The following is an 18,466-nucleotide window of genomic DNA, read 5'->3' on the forward strand; positions in this document are numbered from 1 at the left end:
TGAAGTGTGGTTTGCACCACCTATGGGAACTCCAGCTTCCTCCCCATATTGACCCTCATCTCCTATGATGTGGCAGTTTGCAGCAGACTGGATTTAGGCCTCTTTGATATGATTGGCGTGGTCCTCTCCTTGATGAAATTGACTGCTCTGTTTGTCTCTCTGCCAGCTGGTCTCTTTTTACACCTCTCCCGCTCCAGTGTGTCAGCAAGGGACAGCAGGGGCTTGTTGTGACGCCATCTATACTGTTGTTGTGTTAAAGCTGTTTTGCATCCTGACAGTATGCGTTTCAGTGAGCCCCGCTGACCACCAGGCTTGCAGCTGGGGTCCTCTCAGCCCTCGTGTGCATCTGTGATGGTGTAGGGAGAGTGTCGTACACGCGCTGCAGGAGCAGAGGGATGCAGAAGGGCCCCATTCTCCAAAGCTCTGCCCAACTGAGCTTGTGCTTGGGAAGATCCTATTTCATCCGGGCACCATATGACCCTGACTCCACTGACTTCAATACCCGTCTTTTGTCCTCACGGTTCCGCATCTGTGCCTGGACCATGTCACACCTGTCCCTTGCACTTGCTGTCCCCCGTCAGTGGAAGTTTGTAGAGCTGAGGCCTTGCCGTCCCAGGCATGGGTTATTGATGATGTCTCTCATTTGCAGGGAGCTCACTGCCTAGTCTAGGGCTGAGTTGGCGGCCCACTTTGAACCCTATCTGGTTGTGAGTCCTTGATTTCTTAGCTTGTAATGAGAACTCCTCAATTACAAATATAAAACACAAAATAATTGATTGCATAAGTATTCACCCCCATTAATATGACACAGCAATTCATCACTGGTTCCGCCAATTGGCTTTAGAAGTCACATAATTAGTTAAATGGAGATCACCTGTGTGGAGTCAAGGTGTTTCAATTGATTGTCAAAATACACCTGTATCTGGAAGGTCCAACTGCTGGTGAATCAGTATCCTGGCAAAAACTACACCTTGAAGACAAAAGAGCACTCCAGGCAACTCTGCAGAAAGGTTATTGAAAAGCACAAGTCTGGAGATGGATACAAGAAAATTTCCAAGTCACTGAATATCCCCTGGAGTACAGTTAAGTCAATCATCAAGAAATGGAAAGAATATGGCACGGCTATAAATCTGCTTAGAGCAGGCTGTCCTCAAAAACTGAGTGACTGTGCAAGAAGGGGACTAGTGAGGGAGGCCACCAAGAGACTTATGACAACTTTGGAAGAGTTACAAGCTTCAGTGGCTGGGATGGGAGAGACTGTGTATACAACTGTTGTCCAGGTGCTTCACCAGTCACAGCTTTATGGAAGAGTGGCAAAGAGAAAGCCACTGTTGGGGAAAAAAACTCACATGAAATATCGGCTAGAGTTTGCCAGAAGACATGTCGGAGACTCTGAAATCAGCTGGAAGAAGTTACTGTGGTCTGATGAAACCAAAATTGAGCTTTCGGCCATCAGAATAAATGCTACGTTTGGTGTAAACCAAGCACGCACATTATCAAAAACTCACCATCCCTATCGTGAAGCATGGTGGCAGCTGCATCATGCTGTGGGGATATTTCACTGCGGCAGGTGCTGGAAGACTTGTGAAGGTAGAGGGTAAAGTGTATGCAGCGAAATACAGGGAAATCCTGGAGGAAAACTTGATGCAGTCTGCAAGAGAACTGCGACTTGAGAGAAGATTTGTTTTCCAGCAAGTCAGTGACCCCAAGCATAAAGCCAAAGCTACACAGGAATGGCTTAAAAACAAAGCTAATGTCCTGGAGTGGCCAAGTCGGACTCCAGAACATACTCAATCTAATTCAGAATTAGTGGCCGGACTTGCAAAGGGCTGTTCATTCATGATCCCCATGGAATTTGACAGAGCTTGAGCAGTTTTATAAAGAAAAATAGGGGGAAAAAAATGCAGTTTCCAGATGTGCAAAGCTGATAGAGACCTATCCAAACAGACTCAAGCCTGTAATTGCTGCTAAAGGTGCATCTATTAAATACTGACTTGGTGGGAATGAGTAATTATGCCATCAATTATTTTGTGTTTAGTAATTAATGAATTTAGACCAGTTTGTGGAAATTTGTTTTCACTTTGATATGAAAGAGTCTTTTCTGTTAATCAGTGTCAAAAAACCAAGTTAGTTCTACTGTAATTCAGTGTTGTAAAACAATAAAACATGAAGACTTCCAACAGGTGTGAATACTTTTTGTAGACACTGTACGTGCTGTTCACTTGCTTTTTGCTGTTTGCATAATTTGTTCTTTTATTGTGCCTTGAGTGTTTGATGTTTTCATGAACCGTTCTTTGTTTTGTGGCAGCCTACGGGAGGCGGAATCTCAGAGTTGTGTTCTGTATACATACTTTGATAATAAATGTACTTCAAATCTTTGGAATGAGGAAGAAGTGACCTGTTACTTACAGGTGATGAATGCCCTTCAGTCACTCAGATGCATTAGTGTGTATAGGGACAGAATTAATCATAGATTGGGTGAAAGGTGAAATATTTAAGGGGAACCTGAGGGGGAACTTCTTCACTCAAAGGATGGTGAGGGTGCGGAACGAGCTGCCAGCAGAGGTGGTGGATTCAGGTTTGATTTCACCATTTAAGAGAAATTTGGATGGAAAGTGAATGGAGAGTTGTAATCAAGGTGTGGGTCGATGGGACGAGGCAGAATAACAGTTTGGCACTGATTTGATGGGCCTTTTTCTTTGCTGTAGTGTTCTATGACTAAAGCTGCCTTGTTGGCTGTGTGAGTAGTTGCCTGCCAATTCTCTCTACTTCACAAACGGCTTCGTGCAGTATGCAAGTTTCATTGTTTTCTAAAGAGTGGTGACCTCCTCGCAGACAAATGAAACAACATAGAACGTTACAGTACAGAACTGTACAAGCCCTTCAGCCTACCATTTTGTGCCAACTTTATAACCTAATTTAACATCTTCCCTCCTACATAACCCTCTATCTTTGTGCCTTTCTAAGAGTCCCTAATTTATCTGCCTCTACCACCTCCCCTGGCAGGATGTTCCCTACACCCACCACTCTCTGTGTAAAGAAATGAGCTCTGATATTCCCCTATACTTTCCTCCAGTCGTCTTAAAATTATGTCCCCTTTTGTTAGCCACTTCCACCCTGAAGAAATGTTTTTGACTGTCCACTCGACCTATGCCTCTTATGATCTTGTTGATGTCTATCAAGTCACCCTTCTGAAAGGCTGAGTTAAGAGTCACTGAGGGACACAGGAAGGGAAACGGACCTTTGGTCATACAGATCATCAGTCATACTGCTCACATTAATCCTGAGTAATACACACACACAGTACTGGAGGAACTCAGCAGGTCGGGCAGCGTCAATGAAAATGAATAAACAAACAGTCGAAGTTTCAGGCTGAAACCCTTCATCAGGACTGGAAAGGAAGCGGGGGAGATTCCAGAATAGAAAGGTTGGAGGTAGGGCAACTGTACAAGCTTGAAGGTGATCGGTAAAGCCAGGTATGGGGAAAGGTAACGGGCTGGAGAAGAAGAAATCCCATAGGAGAGGAAGTGGACCATGGGAGAAAGGGAAGGAGGAGGGGCACTAGGGTGAGGTGATAGGCAGTTGAGAAGAAGAGGTGAGAGGCCAGCAGGGAATAAAAGGAGAGGGGCAAGGGCGAGAAAGAGAAAAAAAAATGATAGGAAGGAGAAATTGATGTTCATGCCGACAGGTTCCCTTGAGAGTGTTGCTCCTCCTTGCTGAGAGTGACCTCATCGTGGCATGGACCAACTTATTTGCACTAATTTTACCTATTTTATTGTCCTCACACGGGGTGATGGAGGGAGGGGGAGGCGGACAGACTGAGAGAGACAGGCAGGGAGGCTCACAATTTCCAGCATCTACTGAATCTTTTGTGTTTATGATTTATTTTTGTTATTTCTAGCCAGGGAGTCAAATGCAATTATTGTTAACTAACTGTGTTGTCTTGCAGCTTTCACACAGCAGCATTCCTTCAAAGATTCGGATTTTCCCGTTCGACCTTTGGGAAGGCAGATGGGTACTGATCCGGACCTCATCAGTCTCACCACCGATGATCTTTTGCACCTTCCGGCGGATGGCTCCCTACCTCTGACCCGAAGCTCCGTGCTGAAGTGCTTGTCAAAGGCCAACCAGCATTGGGGATCCCATCCGAAACGCGACTCCTGGTACCCCTCTGTAAAGCCGTTTCCAGAATATTCTGAGACCCGACCTCGCAGGAAGGATGATGACTTTGCACAGTTTTCTGGGAGAGCTGGTGATGGGCTATCAAACTGGAATGCTCGTCTCAAACCTTTCCAACTCGTATGTCCCAAGAGAGGGCCAAGCAAGGGAGATGAGTGCAAGGCCTCCTTCATTCCAGGAGCCTCTTCTGTGGAAGATTGTGGACTTAGAGACCGCAGGTTTAACACTCTGTCCAGGCAGAGTTATCCAAGGTGGCTGACCAGCCAGAAATCTGAGCTGGGCGTCTCTGGGATAACTAGCGTGCCAGAGCTGAGGTATCCCGGCTGGCTTCAGGACTGTGATCTGGGCTCCGATTTAAGTGGGCTAGATCCTCTGAATGGAAGGCTGTATCCATGGGGAATTCCGTGCGGGACTAGGCTGGAAGATCCCAAATTACGCTCCAGTGCTGATAAAGGAACGCCGGAGCACGAACATTTCGCCCATTATTCACGCAGTGAGGACCAACCATTTCATGTCCATACAGACCCAGGGACATGTGCCTCTTGGCACAGGACACCAAGACACCATGGTTGTACTGAAGAGTTGGAGGCTTCTTGCTGCGCTCAACCTTTCAGAGGTATAGTAATCTGCAACATGGGGGTGCCACCGTAGTGTAGTGGTTCGTTCAATGCTATTACAGCTTGCACCGTTGGAGTTGGGAGTTCAATTCTGGCATCCTCCTTAAGCAAGTGTGTACATTCCTTCCCGTGTGTCCACGTGTTTCCTCCGGGTGCTCCGATTTCCTCCCACCTTCCAAAGACATACAGGTTAGTAGGTTAACTGGTTATTGCAAACTGTCCTGTGTTTAGGCTATGGTTAAATAGGTGAGTTGCTGTGTGGAGCTGCTTGGTGGCCTGTTCCGTGCTGCATCTCTAAATAAATAAGGTCGTCTAGACATACAATCAAATATGTCTGTGCTGGTGGTGATGCCTGTCTACACTAAACTCAGACTCAAGAGATTTGAGAGATGGTGGCACTTAGTAACACACACACACACACACACACACACACACACACACACACACACACACACACACACACAGTGCTGGAGGAATTCAGTGAGTCAGGTAACATCTACAGTATGTCTGCTGCCACACTCGGGTCGGAGGAGCAATACTTCATATTCCTTAAGGGCATGAATATTGTTTACTCTTAACTTCCAGTAATTTTTCCCCTTCCCCCTTCTCTCTGTTTTTCCATTCCCCATTCTGGTTACCCGCTCACCCTTCTCACCTGCTCATCATGTCCCTTTGGTGCCCCTCCTCCTTCCTTTTCTTTCATGGTTCACTGTCCTCTCCTAACAGATTCCTTCTTCTAGACCCCTTCACCTCTTTCACCTATCCACTTTTTATTTCATCCCTCCTCTTCCCCCCCACCTGACCTCACCGATCACCTTCCAGCCTGTATTCCTTCCCCCTCCACCCACCTCACCTGATCTCACCAATCACCTTCCAGCCTGTATTCCTCCCCCACCTCCCACCACCTCACCTGATCTCACCAGTCACCTTCCAGCCTGTATTCCTCCCCCCACCAACCTTCCACTTCACCTGATCTCACCAATCACCTTCCAGCCTGTATTCCTCACCCACCTCCCACCATCTCACCTGATCTCACCAGTCATCTTCCAGCCTGTATTCCTCCCCCCACCAACCTTCCACCTCACCTGATCTCACCAGTCACCTTCCAGTCTGTATTCCTCCCCCACCTCCCACCACCTCACCTGATCTCACCAATCACCTTCCAGCCTGTATTCCTCCCCCCACCACCTCACCTGATCTCACCAGTCACCTTCCAGCCTGTATTCCTCCCCCCCACCACCTCACCTGATCTCACCAATCACCTTCCAGCCTGTATTCCTCCCCCCACCACCTCACCTGATCTCACCAATCACCTTCCAGCCTGTATTCCTCCCCCCACCACCTCACCTGATCTCACCAGTCACCTTCCAGCCTGTATTCCTCCCCCCCACCACCTCACCTGATCTCACCAGTCACCTTCCAGCCTGTATTCCTCCCCCCCACCACCTCACCTGATCTCACCAATCACCTTCCAGCCTGTATTCCTCCCCCCCACCACCTCACCTGATCTCACCAATCACCTTCCAGCCTGTATTCCTCCTCCCACCACCTCACCTGATCTCACCAATCACCTTCCAGCCTGTATTCCTCCCCCACCTCCCAGCACCTCACCTGATCTCACCAATCACCTTCCAGCCTGTATTCCTCCCCCCCACTACCTCACCTGATCTCACCAGTCACCTTCCAGCCTGTATTCCTCCCCCCCACCACCTCACCTGATCTCACCAGTCACCTTCCAGCCTGTATACCTCCCACCACCTCACCTGATCTCACCAGTCACCTTCCAGCCTGTATTCCTCCCCCACCTCCCACCACCTCACCTGATCTCACCAGTCACCTTCCAGCCTGTATTCCTCCCCCCCCACCACCTCACCTGATCTCACCAGTCACCTTCCAGCCTGTATTCCTCCCCCCACCAACCTTCCACCTCACCTGATCTCACCAATCACCTTCCAGCCTGTATTCCTCCCACCACCAACCTTCCACCTCACCTGATCTCACCAGTCACCTTCCAGCCTGTATTCCTCCCCCCACCAACCTTCCACCTCACCTGATCTCACCAGTCACCTTCCAGCCTGTATTCCTCCCCCCACCAACCTTCCACCTCACCTGATCTCACCAGTCACCTTCCAGTCTGTATTCCTCCCCCCACCAACCTTCCACCTCACCTGATCTCACCAGTCACCTTCCAGCCTGTATTCCTCCCCCCACCAACCTTCCACCTCACCTGATCTCACCAGTCACCTTCCAGCCTGTATTCCTCCCCCCACCAACCTTCCACCTCACCTGATCTCACCAGTCACCTTCCAGCCTGTATTCCTCCCCCCACCAACCTTCCACCTCACCTGATCTCACCAGTCACCTTCCAGCCTGTATTCCTCCCCCCCCACCACCTCACCTGATCTCACCAATCACCTTCCAGCCTGTATTCCTCCCACCACCTCACCTGATCTCACCAGTCACCTTCCAGCCTGTATTCCTCCCCCCCACCACCTCACCTGATCTCACCAATCACCTTCCAGCCTGTATTCCCTTCTTCTCCCTTCCTTTCCAATCCTGACGAAGGGTCTTGGCCTGAAAAGTTAAATCTTTATTCCTCTCCGTGGATGCTGTCTGACCTGCTGAATTCCTCCAGCATTTTTTTTATTGATTTAGCGACTCAGCATGGAGTAGGCCTTTCCAGCCCCTTGAGCTACACCACCCCAACAGCCCCCGACAACCCTGATTAACCCAACCTAATCACCACCCCAACAGCCCCCGACAACCCTGATTAACCCAACCTAATCACCACCCCAACAGCCCCCGACAACCCTGATTAACCCAACCTAATCACCACCCCAACAGCCCCCGACAACCCTGATTAACCCAACCTAATCACCACCCCAACAACCCCGACAACCCTGATTAACCCAACCTAATCACCACCCCAACAGCCCCCGACAACCCTGATTAACCCAACCTAATCACCACCCCAACAGCCCCCGACAACCCTGATTAACCCAACCTAATCACAGCACAATTTACAGTGACCAATTAACCTGCCCCGTGTCTTTTCACAGTGAGAACGTACAGAGACTCCCTATAGAACGGTGCTAGAATTGAACTCTGAATTCCGGAACACCCCGAGCTCCATTAGCGTGTGCCAACTACTACGCTACATGGCGCCCAGTGTGTGATACAGTAATCCCATTTTCCAGCATTTATCCCATATCCCTCTATTCCTTTCCTAGCCATGATTGTGCCATCTCTACCACTTCCAGTGGCAACTCGTTCTATTGACCCATCAGTGCTTGCGAGAAAAGCCTGTCCCTCAGATACCCTTTAACTTTTCCCCCACTCACTTCAAACCTATCTCCTCTGGCTTTAGACTCCCCAACCTTGAACAAAGACAAACTGGGCCTGTGTTCTATAAATGAACTTTTATCCGGGGTGACACCAATGTAAATAGAGCGAATGCATTGGTGGGATTATCATGTCCCTTTGTCAGTGGATGGCAATTGAATTATTTTTGCATTATGTTTGATCAGTGGATGGAATAAACATATTATTTTATCAGTTAATTAATGTGGCATCTTTAATCAGATATATTTTCCATAGCGTATCTGTAAAAGTTGGTTGAAGTTTTAGATGACATGCCGAATCTTTGCCAACGTATAAGAAAGTAGAGGCGCTGTCATGCTTTCTTCATAACAACATTACGTGCTGGACCCAGGATACCATCCTCTGAAAAGCACAGGAACTGGCCTTTCAGCCCACAGTGTTGTGCCAAACGTAACAGTGACTGCACCTGAGATTATAATATCCCCTTGGCAGTAGATGGCAATTTAATTATTCTTGCTCTGCGTTTGCTGAGTAAAGAGGATAATCCCGTTATTTGGTATGTTAATTATCTTGGCATGATCAATCAAATTCCACATTAATTAACATAAAATAATTCTTGTAGTTCAGACTCTGATATATCTTTTTAATCGGCTCCAATTTATTTCTCACGATCTTTTCAACAATTGTTCATCAGTACTTTCAAATTTCAAAGTAAGTTTATTGTTAAACTACATATTAAACGCATCCGTTAGTCTTACGAGACCATGGATCTGCGCCTGGAAAGTCTTCCAGGGCGCAGGCCTGGGCAAGGTTGTATGGAAGAACCATCAGTTCCCCATGCTGCAAGTCCCCACGACACCAATGTTGTCCAAGGGAAGGGCATTAGGACCCATACAGCTTGGCACCAGTGTCGTCGCAGAGCAATGTGAGATTAAGTGCCTTGCTCAAGGACACAACACGCTACCTCGGCTACCTTCAGGTCGTTAGTCCAAAGCCTTAACCACTTGGCCACGTGCTCACACTAAAGTACATATATGTCACCATATACTACTCTAACATTCATTTTCTTGCGGGCATTTACAGTAAATGCAAGGAAATACAATAGAATCAATGATAAACTAAACACAAAGACAGTCAAACAACCAAATGTGTGTAAGAAGACAAACTGCAAATACAAAAACAAAGCAAATAATAACAAATAATACAGAGAACATGAGATGAAGAATCCTTGAAAGTGAGTCTGTAGGTTGTGGAATCAGTTCACTGTTGAGGTGGGTGAAGTTATCCCTCCTGGTTCGGAAGCCTGATGTTTGAGGGGTAATCACTTTTCCTGAACCTGGGTGGTGTGGGTCCTGAGGCTTCTGTACCTTCTTCCTGATTACAGTACTGAGAAGAGAGAGTGGTCTGGATGACGGAGGTCCTTGATGATAGATGCTGTTTTCCTGCGACACACTCTGTACAGATGTGCTCAACGGCGAGGGGGGTTTTACCTGTGATGTACTGGGCTGGATCCACTACAATTTGTAGGCTTTTCTGTTCAAGGCCATTGGTGTTTCCATACCAGTCAGCCGGTCAAAATGCTCTCCACCACGTATCTATACAAGTTTGCCAGTGGTTTAGACATGCTAAAGCTTTGCAAACTTCCAAGAAAGTAGAGGTGCTGCCACACTTTCTTCATAATTGCCCTTGCACGTTGACCTAGGACAGATCCTCTGAAGTGTACAGCCCAGGAGCAGGCCATTCGGCCCACAATGTTATGCTGAAAACAAGCGACTGCGCGTGTGAGATTTCAATATCCCTTTGGCACTAGATGGCAATTCAATTATTTATGCTTTGCTGAGTAAATGGGGATAATCACATTATTTTGTATGTTAATGTACTTGGCATCTTTAATCAGATTCCAAGTTAATTAACATAAAAATAATTCCTGTAGTTCAGACTCTGAAGTACCTTTTTAATGGGCTCCAATTTATTTCTCGTTTACGACCTTATCAACAATTGTTCATCAGTACTTTCAAAGTTCAGACTAAATTTATTGTCAAAGAAAGCATTTGTCAGAGTACTTGGAGACTAATGATAAAATAACTCAAAGTCTCCATGGTTTCTGTGAAGGGAAATCTTCCCTGACAAATCTGTTGGAGTTCTTTGAGAAAGTAACAAGCAGAGTGGACAAAGTCGACGCAGTGGATGTCATTTACTTGGATTTTCAGAAGGCATATGAGTCTGTATAACAAGGTAAAATCCTATGGTGTTACAGGAAAGATACTGGCACGGATAGAGGAATAGCTGACAGGCAGGAGGCAGCGAGTGGGGAAAAAAGGGAGCCTTTTCTAGTTGGCTGCCAGTGACTAGTGGTGTTCCTCGGGGATCAGTATTGGGACCACTACTTTTCACATTGTTTGTCATTGATTTAGATAATGAAATTGATGGCTTTGTGGCAGAGCTTGCGGATGATATGAAGATGGGTGGAGGGGTAGGCAGTGCTGAAGAAGTAATGCGAAGTGAGTCCAGGTTGTGGAGTCAGTTCAGTGTTGTGGTGAGTGAAGTTATCCATGCTGGTTCAGGGGCCTGATGGTTGAGGGGTGATAACTGTTCCTGAACCTGGTGGTATGGGGCCAGAGGCTCCTGTACCTCTTTCCTGACGGCAGCAGTGTGAAGGGAACATGACCTGGGTGGTGGGGATCGTTGATGTTGGATGCTGCTTTCTTGAGACAGTGAGTGTGCTCAATGATGGGAAGGGCTTTTCCCATGGTGGATCCATGACATTTTGTAGGGTTTTCATTTCCTAGTCATTCGTGTTTCCATACCAGGCTGTGACGCAAACAGTCAATATACTCTCCACTGTGCATTGATAGAGGTTTGTCAAAGTTTTGTATAACATGGTGAATCTGCAAACTTCTAAGAAAATAAAGATGCTGCCATGCCTTCTTTGTAGTGGCAAATATGTGTTAAGATCTAAAGTGAAATGCCTCTAACTATAAATTTATGCTGCATTCACACCAACTGTGATACCTTGTGTTTATTCCATCAAAGTTCTACAGTTACTAATAAAGCAAAAAGCCTGTAGCTTGAATATGTAACTTGTCACCTGAAGATATTAAAATGAGCACTTGTCAGTCTTTCTTTTTATCAGGGTTAGAAATTTCACTAAAACTTTAAAAAGCATTTGTCAACTTTATTTGACTGCAGAAAGTTGACATCCATAGGAGCTCTATAAAACCCTGGTTAGACCACACTTGGAATATTGTGTTCTGTTGCAGTCGCTTCTTTATAGGAAGGATGTGGGAGCATTACAGAGGGTGCAGAGGAAACTTACCAGGATGCTGCCTGGATTAGAGAGCATGTCTTACGAGGACAGCTTGAACGAGCTAGGAATGAAGGGGGATGAGAGGTGATTTGACGGAGGTGTCCAAATGATAAGAGGCTTAGATAGAGTGGAGAGCCGGAGACTTTTTCCTCTCTCCCCCCCCCCACCCCCCCAAACATTCTGGATTTGTGGAAGTCAAGCTGTACAAGGGAGCATAATTTTATGGTGATTGGAGGAAATATGGGTGGCGGGTGTTGTCAGGAGTAGGTCTATTACCCAGAGTGTTGAGTGTGTGGATCGCCCTGCCAGGGGTGGTGGTAGAAGTAGGGACAATATAAGAAACTCTTAGGTAAGCACATGGATGGCGTAACAATGAAGGGTTATGTGGGAGATTAGATTTACCTTGGAATAGATTAAAAAGTCGGCACCACATCTTGGGCCACAGGACCTGTACTGTGCTGTAATGCTCAATGTTCAAAATCGACAGGTTTAATAATGAATGATATTAGATTAATTTTAAATCAGGAAGTTGCAGGTCTGTGCTGAATTGTTGGATTTCCAAGTGCATTCAGCTGAGGCACTGCAATTGTTCTGGAAAAACTTGGGAAAGATAAAAACCATTGGCTAGATTTCCTCTGTTCAGAAAGTGATGCTGGAATGTGTACTTTAATAATCAGAATCAATACAGACATAATGTTCTGAAATTTGGTTTGCAGCAGTAGTACAGCGCAATACATAAAAATGCTATAAATTATAATATGAAATATATAAAAATCAAATTAAGTAAGTAGTTAAAAAATCAAATGCATCACAAGCACATAGCGTTAGGTGTTGTAGCGTGGATAAAATCACCGGAGAGACAGAGTCACTGGTAGATACAAAGCAGCTTCTTTATTCGACACAACAAGGTAGAGTAGGCATCGTACGGACGGAGATGCTTTCAGTAGAAAGGTCTGCTAGCCCAGTGTGGGCTCGATATTTATATGCTAAACACAAAGGGCAATTCCTGTTTACAAAGTTATAGACAATGCATGGACAATGCTTCCCTTTGAAGCTACATAGAAAACATCACACCTTCTGACTTCATCCTTCCCTCCTGATACCAACATGTCTGGGTTGGTACTCACAGCCTTTAGGAGTGCAAGTCAAATCCACAATACATTTATTTGGTATTTTACACGCTAACATAGAGGATAATTAATATAAAGTATAGATAATACTGTCTTCGAAACTACCTGTAAACTTCACACTTCCATCCGCAGCGTCCGGCTAGTATCCCGATATTCACAGCTTTTAGGAAATGCATTGTCGTGAACTCAATCCACAGTACTTTGTCAAACAGAAGACCGGTGGCCAGAGTCACTTAAGTGTAAATGAATCATCTACCCAAAAACTCGCTCTAACATTACGTAAGCAGCATTCACAACAAAAGGCAAATTAACCATTATTTATTTATTGCGATACAGCAACCTCCGATCACAGGAAAATTTACAATGATCAATTAACCAAGCAACCACAATCTTTGGACTGTGGGAGGAAACTAGAGCACCCGGAGGAAACCTATGCAGTCATAAAAAAACAAAAGCACAATAAGTGGTGGGAATTGAACCTGGGTTGCTGGTACTGTAAACCATTGTGCTAACCACTATGCCATTGTGCCACATGATGTTTACAAAAGTGATGTGTCTGCCTTGTCTGCTGGGATTGGAATAGTGCTGTAGTGAATTAGTCAAGATTGTTTAGACCATAAGATATAGGAACAGAATTAGGCCATTTGGCCCATCGAGTCTGCTCCACCATTGCATCGTGGGTGATCCATTTTCCCTCTCAGCCCCAATCTCCTGCCTTCCCCCTGTATCCCTTCATGCCCTGACTAATCAAGAATTTATTAACCCCTACCTTAAATATATCCAACGACTCCACAGCCGCTTGTGACAATGAATTCCACAGAATTGCCACTCTGGTTAAAGAAATTCCTCGTCATGTCCGTTCTAAAAGGATACTCCTCTATTCTGAGGCTGTGTCCTCTGGTCTTAGACTCTCCCATTTATTGTTATTCTTTAGTGCACGAGGGTAAAGGAGAACAAAATGATTGTTACTGTGGATCCAATGTAGCATAAAAACCACAATAAGCATCAAGAGCACAATAAAAAAAAGCACAATAACTATAAATATAAAAGCAACATTATAAAACTCAATGTGCAAGTAATTGTTTTGAGTGTGACCATATTTTGTCTCATCAAAGAATCTCTTCGTCCTCCTCTTCTGTGCTCTTTAGAGGACCACATTGATCTACTCATCCAGAAGGCCGAACATGTTCTTGAAGCACTTTCTCAGCATGTGTCCAGTTTCCGGCCGAATCACTGCAGTCCCGGGACTGAAGAGATCCTGGATGCTGATCGATCTTGGGACAACCCACCTGTTACCTTGTAAGTTGAACGCAGCTTCCTCTTTTCTCAAACACATGAGATTCTGCAGATACTGGAAGTCCAGAGCAACACTCACAAAATGGCACATTAGCGTAGTGGTCAGCACAGCGCTTTACAAGTACCAGTGACCTGGGTTCAATTCCTGCTGCTGTCTGTAAGGAGTTTTTGTTTGTTCTCCCTGTAATCGCGTGGGCTTCCGCTGGGTGCTCAGGTTTCCTCCCACAGCCACCTAAGGATGATTGGCTTGGAAACAACACCCAAACATAAACACTCAAGTACATGTGTGAACATATTGGAGCATATCAACTGGGAACATGGGCAAGTCACTGGACCTCTTGACCAACCTCCTCCATTTAGTAATACCAACTTTGATTTGATCATAATGTCATCTCCAGGTTCCTACCTATTCACCTCTTTGTTTATCAAGAATCTGTTTGTCACTACCTTATTCTGGTAGTTAGGCAAGAATTTTGACTAAAAGCACCTTTTCTGAGGTAAATTGTATTAAATTATTACAGGTGTCCCCTGCTTTTCGAACGTTCACTTTACGAAACATCACTGTTACGAAAGACCTACATTAGTACCCTGTTTTCGCTTTCAGAAGGTGTTTTCACTGTTACAGAAAAAAGCAGCATGCGATAAAAAATTCAGCACATGATAAAAGGCAGCGCGCGCCCCGAGCAGCCGCTCTCCCCCGGATTCGGAACGGCATTGCTTTAACACGTGCCTGTGAGCAGCCATTTGCAAGATGAGTTCTATGGTGTCGGAAAAGCCTAAAAGAACTCATAAGGGTGTTACACAGCGTAAAACTAGACATAATTAAGCGTTTCGATCGTGGTGAACCAAGTAAGGACTAAGTGAGTTTGGCTTGTGGGAGCTGACGAAGATGATGTTGAATAGGTTTTGATATCCCATGACCAAGAACTGATAGACGAAGAGCTGATGCAATTGGAAGAGGAAAGGATAACAATCGAAACCAAAAGCAGTAGCAAAAGTGAAACAACTACGTGAGATTTTCGCTGCAATGATAAAGTACGACTTTAATTTTGAAAGGGTACGTCGGTTTAGGGGATATTTGCAGGATGGTTTGAGTGCTTACAAAGAACTGTATGATAGAAAAATGTGCGAGGCTCAGCAGTCAAGCAAGCCTTCCACATCAGCCATAGCAGACAATGAACCTCGACCTTCGACATCGAAGTGGGCAGTCATAGGAGATGATCAGCTGCCTGCTCTAATGGAAACAGAGGATGAGATAACACCCCGGTGTCCTACCACCCCAACTCCCAGGCCGCGGACAGATACTGTACCGATTCGCGGAGAATGCAGCAGTAGCTGGGAGGCACACAGCACATCTTTAAGAAAAATGCCGAAATAAACATGCTAATTAATTAGGTGCCGCCCCACACGTAAATGTCGGCCCAGATCAAAGGCGATGCAATCAGCACGGACCGGGGCTGACAATTACGTGTGGGGCAGCACCTAATTAATTAGCATGTTTATTTCGGCTTTTTTCTTAAAGATGTGCTGGATGCCTCCCGGCTACCGCTGGACCCCTGCGTGCCTCGCGGCAATGTATCGGTCGGCGGCCTGGAGGGTGGGGGCCATTGCACCGGCCAACCTGCAGCGACTCAGTCTAACACACCATCATCCGTGTGCTCTGCGCTGTCTTCCCGATTCTAGTAAGTGATACTACACTGTACATACATTATTTCTACTGTATATCGGCTGTGTATTTTTACATGTTATTTGGTATGATTTGGCAGCTTCTTAGCTTAAAGGTTACTGGAGAGAGTGTTTTTGCCAACAGCGCTTGCGTGAGATTTTCGCTACGGAGAGCAGTGCAGTAAGGATTGTGGAAAAGTATTTTTACTTTGTGTACTTATCATATCATTCCTGCTTTTACTATGTCTTACTGTTATTTTAGGTTTTATTGTTATTTGGCATGATTTGGTAGGTTATTTTTGGGTCTGCGAATGCTCAAAAAATTTTCCTATATAAATAAATGGTAATTGCTTCTTCGCTTTACGACATTTCGGCTTACGAACCATTTCATAGGAACGCTTTACCTTCGGATGGCAGGGGAAACCTGTACCGCAAAATGCGAGATGGCGAGCGGTGGCTAGGCGAGTTTGGAGGATGAGCCGAGATGGTGTGTTGCAGAACTGATTCAAATGGAGTGAGCCATTTGGAGAGGAGAAGTTGGCACAGAGCGGATTTGTTGCCCATACAACTGACTCAGGTGCGAGGTTGGATTGCTCTGGCTGCCAAGAGGAAAGGTTGGGACTGGGACAAAGGAGTTCCAATGCTCAATTGGACTGGGTGCGAGGTTGGGTCACTTTCTGTGCTGAACTGACTTTGAGAGCTTGAGTGTGGCTTCAGGCTAGGTGGCGAGATCTGGGCCCAGAGCAAATTGTAGCAGCCGGCTCTTAGTGCGAGGTATGATCTGCTGTTTAGACAATTTAAATACTGCCCCAGATTGGAGGTGAGAGCCGATTTTGCTTGCTGTCCACAATGTTCACTCCTCTCTCCAGTCCCCTGGAGCCTTTCGCTGTTCCGTTGTTTGGTCAATTTAAACACTGGCTCAGACAGACTGAAAAGACAGGGTGTCGGTTGGGACGAGAGCTGATTTCGTTCATTCTCTGCGATGGCCCTGAGGCCATGTAAACTGCCTTGGCTGTTGTGCTCTTCGTTGATCCAATAAGCAAGGCTTTGGGCCTACTTCAGGGTTTGGATCTGAGGACTCAGTTTGGTTTGGAATGTTGTTTGTTTGTTGGCTTCAATTGTTTGCATGATTTTTGTTTTTTTTTCCCGTTTCACTTGGGCATTGGGTGTTGGTCTTTTATTTTCTTCCTTTTAATTGGGTTCTTTTGGGTTTCTTGCTTTGTGGCTACCTGTAAGCAAGCAAATCTCAAGGTCCTATAATTTATACATACTTTGATAATGTACTTTGAATGTTGAACTTGTTTTCAATACTGTGGCGTAGGGTGCCATGGTAACACGCTGGTTAGCGCGCTGCTATTACAGCTCAGTGCATTGGAGCTGGGAGTTCAGTGCCGGTGTCCTCTGTATGAAATTTGTACATTCTTCCCGTAAATGTGTGTGTTTCCTCCGGGGGCTCCATTTTCCTCCCATATTCTAAAGCCATACTGGTTAGTAGGTTAATTGGCCATTGTAAATATTCCTAGGGTTAAATAGGTAGGTTGCTGGGTTGGCCAGTAGGGCCTGGTCCAGGCTGTATAAAGTAAAAGTTCCCTGTCATTCTGTTAGCATGTTGATTTGCGTACTAGTCAGATCACTCTGCATGGCAGAGCTTGGCCGTCTTCTGCTTTTATATTATGCTTTTAAAAAATTTTCCTGTTGAAGTGGATATTTTCTCACTTTCCAAATATTAACTATCATGATATTAGCCATTCTGTGTTACACTGGTTTATTCATGAACATTTGGAATACAAGATGAAGTGAGCAGTGATTTCCTGAAACTACTGTATGTTTTGATATTCTTTCATATTGCTATCTATTGGACTATTTCTTAAAAATTCTAAGCTAACTGAAGCGTAAAAACTCCCAACACCACAATTTCTCTTGTACTGAAGCCTTTGAAAATATGGTGTGCAGTACAGCAGAGCCATCTGCTGATGAGAAATGTGTTTGTTGACTGAAATCGTTTGAAACTTCCAGAACGACTGAAGTATTGTGTTCTAAATCTATATTCATATTGAAATGTCCTTTCCTCTGCTGAATGGATGGAAAGGATTGTTTTTATTAAAGATGCTCCAGTAGAATTCATGAGCTTTCAAAGGCTGATAAATTGTTTTTACATGATCATCTAGTGAACCATCCTGACTGACTCCTTTGCCAATTTTGCTGAGGTATGTTAGAGTGATGAAGGGTCCATAGGTTGTTGGAACAGTTCAATATTGGGGTGAGTGAAGTTGACTGAAATTTGCCCCCTTTGGTCAGGAGCCTAATGGTTGAGAGGAATAACTGCTCCTGACCCTGGTGGTGTGGGTACTGAGGCTCCTGTACCATCTTCCTAATGGCAGCAGCGAGAAGAGAGGATGACCTTGGTGGTGGGGATTCTTGATGATCAATGCTCCTTTCCTGCGATAACTCTCCATGTAGATGTGCTCAATGGTTAGGAGGGTTTTGCCCATAATGGACTGGACTGTATCCTCTACTTTTTGAAGACTTTTCTATTCAAGGGCATTGGTGTCTCCATAGCAGGCAATATACTCTCTACTGTATATTAGAAGTTTGTAAAAGTTTTAGATGGCATGCCAAATTTATGCAAACTTCTACGAAAATAGAGGTACTGTCATGCTTTCTTTGTAATGGCACTTGCATGCATGTTAGAGCGAGCAAAAATTCCCACTCACCTGTGCTTTGACTGAAATGGCCATCCTGAAACTTCTGCCTTTTCAAAAAAAATGCCTTTTCAACTCCGTCACCCATTCCCACACCAACCTCAAAGATAAAGATTAGCTTTATTTGTCACGTGGGCATCAAAACATTGAGACATACAGAGAATTGAGTCATTGATGATCGTAACCAACATCGTTTGATTACGTGCTGAGAGGCAGACCACAAATATCTCCATACTTTCAGTGCCAACT

At 45.4% G+C, this 18,466-nt stretch overlaps 1 protein-coding gene across 4 annotated transcripts in view; it reads left to right on the forward strand.

The window, feature by feature from the left end:
• c3h18orf54 (chromosome 3 C18orf54 homolog) overlaps positions 1 to 18,466 on the forward strand; it is a 63,626-nt gene that overhangs the window by 12,276 nt on the left and 32,884 nt on the right. For all 4 annotated transcript variants that reach the window (XM_063042633.1, XM_063042630.1, XM_063042629.1 and 1 more), the window contains exons 3-4: positions 3,950 to 4,795; positions 13,703 to 13,853. In XM_063042633.1, coding sequence (XP_062898703.1) covers positions 3,950 to 4,795; positions 13,703 to 13,853 — 997 coding nt within the window. The remainder of the gene's footprint in view (positions 1 to 3,949; positions 4,796 to 13,702; positions 13,854 to 18,466) is intronic.

The sequence above is a fragment of the Mobula hypostoma genome, chromosome 3 (assembly GCF_963921235.1).
Source record: "Mobula hypostoma chromosome 3, sMobHyp1.1, whole genome shotgun sequence".
In the NCBI taxonomy this organism is placed as follows: Eukaryota; Metazoa; Chordata; class Chondrichthyes; order Myliobatiformes; family Myliobatidae; genus Mobula; species Mobula hypostoma.